This window comes from Priapulus caudatus, unplaced genomic scaffold, assembly GCF_000485595.1.
Source record: "Priapulus caudatus unplaced genomic scaffold, Priapulus_caudatus-5.0.1 Scaffold1809, whole genome shotgun sequence".
Taxonomy (NCBI): Eukaryota; Metazoa; Priapulida; class Priapulimorpha; order Priapulimorphida; family Priapulidae; genus Priapulus; species Priapulus caudatus.
Window position 1 is genome coordinate 1 of NW_014578870.1, and position 4,495 is coordinate 4,495.

The 4,495-nt window shown below is 45.0% G+C and overlaps 1 protein-coding gene across 1 annotated transcript in view; it reads right to left on the reverse strand.

Moving 5' to 3' along the window:
* Window positions 1–2,183: 2,183 nt before the first annotated feature.
* LOC106817641 (citron Rho-interacting kinase-like) overlaps window positions 2,184–4,495 on the reverse strand; it is a gene marked incomplete at its 3' end in the record, with an annotated part of 28,324 nt that continues 26,012 nt past the window's right edge. Inside the window, exons 19-22 of the mRNA XM_014822327.1 lie at window positions 4,121–4,215; window positions 3,263–3,482; window positions 2,869–2,973; window positions 2,184–2,324 (exon numbers count right to left, since the gene is read on the reverse strand). Of these exons, the coding sequence (XP_014677813.1) occupies window positions 2,184–2,324; window positions 2,869–2,973; window positions 3,263–3,482; window positions 4,121–4,215 (561 nt within the window). The remainder of the gene's footprint in view (window positions 2,325–2,868; window positions 2,974–3,262; window positions 3,483–4,120; window positions 4,216–4,495) is intronic.

A 4,495-nucleotide genomic window follows, 5' to 3' on the forward strand; every position in this document is an offset into this window, starting at 1 on the left:
TATCAGGAGTGTATATATCAATTTGATATATTTATAGTGTATAATATATAATATATATATAGTATATATATATATATGTATTATATTATAAATATATATATTATAAATATATCAAATTGATATATACACTCCTGATATTATACTGACCAATGTGAAGGCTGCCGCACAGTCATACTGTGGAAAGAATAAACCGCATTTGTCTTTAACCCCGTCTCTTGTAGGGCAAAATGAGCTTAGCTAGTGCTCTGGCTGTTACGTAAGATTATGGGAAATGAAAGATTGGACAGACCAGCTAAACTGTAGTTTGTAGAGTAATATGGAAGTTCTTGCACATAATACGCTTGGGTTTTTATCGCGCTTATGTCCGTATAGCGGATTAAAAAGGTAAACATTACATCGATTGGTATCGAGTTGTCTTCAACAGTGTTTTAAAAAACAAATTGTTGATATTAATCGCCTTCTGATTTCTGAGTAGAAATTAGATTGAAATTAATTTCATCTACATAAATGTATTATACTAACAGAAGGAAATCCACGATCGTCCCGTAGTTGCTTCTTTACAAAATAATAAAATAAATTGTTTGTGCATTTATTAGAGGTGATACGGAAAGTCCAGGCAGGACTGTCGCCGCCTCTAAGGCCCGAAATCGCCCCTGATGAATGGACACCACGCCTGACGACGCTCGTTAAAAACTGCTGGGCGGAAAATCCCGATCAGCGACCGTCATTTTCAGTGATCAAGTCTGAGCTCACGAACGAGATGATTAGGTATTGCACGCCGGCACGCACGCACGCACGCACGCACACACGCGCACAGCACAACCCAACACGGATTCCATCCATCGCACACGCACATGTTCCTCGCAAACATCATTGTCGGGTAAGACGCATGTTTCAGTTTATAGCAATCAAGATCAGCTTTACTCTCGCAAACAAACATCAACAAACTCTGCGGACTGTCTCTATCGGAACGAGCGTTTTAGAGATAGCATAGCTGGCAGAAACGGCTTTCTCAGTGACTAGCAATCGCGTCATTCACGAGCTCCGCACGTTTAGCATATAAATTTGCATACATGAATTGGGCTTTCACCTAGTATGAGATATGCAGTAATGACTGGTAAAATAAACTCATAGCGGTTGAATAGCCGATCGAAGTGGCCCAAGGATAGCGAGAACATGAGGTCAAATAAAACCAATGTGCCTAACCCTAACCCTAACGCCTAATTCTAACAATAACCCAACCCTAAACTACAGGCCTAACCCTACAATAACCCTGAATCCCACCCACCATACCATAAACCTAATTATATTGAATGATATTATATTTATCTTAAATATTGAATGTAATGACATTGCGTTTTAAATTGGGACCCATGTTCTCCTAATCGTTGAACCGATCAAGTTCAAATAATTTGATTATCCGGCTGACGCTCTTGACTGGCCGTCATGTAGCATTGATGAGGGGTTTAATTGGCCGACGGTAATTTCTGCCCGCCCTTGTTCCTCGCTGTGTCATCTTTGATTTCTTGCACAGCTGTAGTGACTTTATTCTCGTCCATACAGCACTGTTTAGACTTGATTTGGCGATGGCAGAAACTTCACGGTTGATTGAGCGTAGCATTGCACTTGTGTACCGGACAGCCATTTTGTGACGCTGAAGCACTGTAGCAGATTTGCTAAACAAATCCCAATTTTGCAGGCCAAAATGTTCACAAACTATCGTTTGTAATTCACTTACAATGTTTTTTGCCTGTACCTTGGGTGTTCATAAAAGTACTTGTTTATAACAAACACAAATAAAACACTTAATAATCACGTAAAATTACACAAACGGGTGCAGCTATGCAACGCAAACCTTCAGCATAGTCACGCACGTGACCCCCTTCATATGAAAATGTCAGTGGCCCGCAAAACGATAACAACCATGCAACACTAGCATATTTAGCTGTTACGCTATTAAGCTATTTATGCCTGCAATATCGTAAATTATCAAATAATGAATGAATGAATGTATGAACGAACGAATGCATGAATTAATTAATGAAGAAACGAACGAACGAACGAACGAATGAACAAACAAACAAACAAACGAGCGAAGTCCATGCTGAACTTTCAACGTCGATCGTCCCCCTCCCCCCCCCCCGCGTCGTCGGCGGGGATCGAGCGACGAAGGCGCCACCTACCCTTGACGTGTCGATCTCGCTGACTAGCGCGTCTCTCTCGTGGCCCAGCAGCTCCCCCTTCTCCACGGCCTCCTCCACCGCCTGCCGCAGCCGGAAGTTGGACGCGTTCTGCGCGTTTAGCTCGGTGATGTTACGCGACAGCTACCGAGAGACGGAGCAAAGATGGTGAATCAGACGTCGCCACGGCAACGAAGCCATACAGATGGTATAATCACAATAATACAAGTATAATGATGTTACGCGACAGCTGCCGAGAGACGGAGAGTATATTCACGATAATACAAGTATAATGATGAAACTGTATCAGTCTCGCTGTCATCACGAGAGACATAGTTCTGTAGTTAGAGAGCAGGCAGCATCAGCGTCGCCATGACAAAGAATACAAAAACTGATGTTTGCTAGTGTGGCTCAGCAAACTGCAGTGGGCCAGCTGAACAACCGGCTCTTAATATTTTCTTACAACTTTCTTTGGCTTTCACACAAAGTAAAGTGGCTAACGCAAGCGACCCCCCCCCCCCCGGTCGAACTTCAGAGAATAAAGGACGGAAGCTTCAGAATTCAACCGCCGGCATCGGTTTCGTCGATCGCACGCGCCGACTTTCGGGAAACGGGCGCGTGACGAGAGATACGGGGCGTGGCTTCGTGATTCCGCGTCGTCGGCAGCGCGCGCAGCATCCCTGCCTACCTCCTCCTTGAGACAGATCGTCTCGTTGTCGGTCATGTCGAGACGCTTCTGCGCGTTCTTGTGGTCGATGGTCGTCGTCGCGTGAAGCTGCTCCAAGTCTGCCAGCTGTCAACAACACGGCATAACGTTACAAGGTCTGAGCACGTCACAATCTTACAAGAAGAGAGAGAGAAAGAGAGAAAGAGAGGGAGAAAGAGAGAGAGAGGGAGAGAGAGAGAGAGAGAGAGAGAGAGAGAGATAGAGAGTAATTATTTATCTCTCTCTCCTCTCTTCCCCTTTCTCTCTTTCTATTACTAATAGAGAGAGAGAGAGAGAACGAGAGAGAAAGAGAGAGAGAGCGAGAGAAAGCTAGAGAGAGAGAGAGGAGAGTCGCGCCGACGTCGCAAGTCCGTACCTGCTGCGTGAGCTCCTCCGTGTGATGCTTGTACTCTGCGAGGATGTCATCCCTCGCCTCCGCCTCCGACGCGTGTGCCTCCGCCAGCGTCCGCAGCTGCTGCTGAGCCCCATGCAGCTTAGTGTGCGTGGCCTCGCGTGCAGCGACCTCTCGGGACGCTGTCAGCTGCAGCTCCCGTATGTGCGCCTCCAGCTCATCCGCCCGGCGCAGCGCCACTTGCCTGCAACACGGGAAAACACTCGCGCGTCAGTGTCGCGGGAGGTAGGGAGTTCAACAGTCTTCACGATTCGGAGCATCGTAATTGCACCTACAGTACGACCTCCTTTATCCGGCCATCCGTTATCCGGAAATCTCTATTAACCGGCCGCGATCTCGCAGTGTATGTTCTGTTTTTTCATTCATTTCCACCTAAAAATCTCGCTCAAAACTCGCGCGATGTACCAATGATTCTCGTGCAATGTACACATTGATTATCGTAAGAGCGCACAGCTATCACATGCACAAAACAAACACACTTACCGTAAGAGCAAACGCCTATGTACATGTACATGTATAAATATACGGCAATATTAATACGAATATTTCACGTATACATACTCACTTGTTGATGCTGTAAAAACTACCAAGGAATAAAAGGTATATACATTCAGGAGCGTATAATGACAAATTTGTCATTTGTATTTGTGTATATATTTGTGTATTTGTCATTATACGCTCCTGATACATTGTATACTATATGAATGAACAAAAATGTGTGTGTTTGCATGCGTGCGTGTGTGTGTTGTCCGCTATGCCTCCGGACAACTTTCGTCCGTTAACGAACAACTTTTACTAGCGGACGTTGGCGAAACTCGCTACCTCGCTACGCACTCGCAATCGATCGAGCCCCGTACTTCAATCAAAGGCGCCGCTGCCGCCCATACAACGTCGCGAGTGTATCGATCGTTACAGCCCTAGATCTCAGCACAAAAGAAACAAACATAAACCGAAGTGGTAAAATTTCTGTTTCATATAATTTTATTTCCATTTCATATAAACCATAAAACACGACAGTTTGTTACAAATAATCAATCGTAGCAACGAGTAAATACATTATCACATGCATAACCCCTACTGAACTGCATAGAAATGCTGTGTTTGAGCATAACTCTCATATCCGGCCAAATCCCATATCCGGATGGCCGGTCCCGACGTGGCCGGATAAAGGAGGTCGGACTGTATATATATATATAT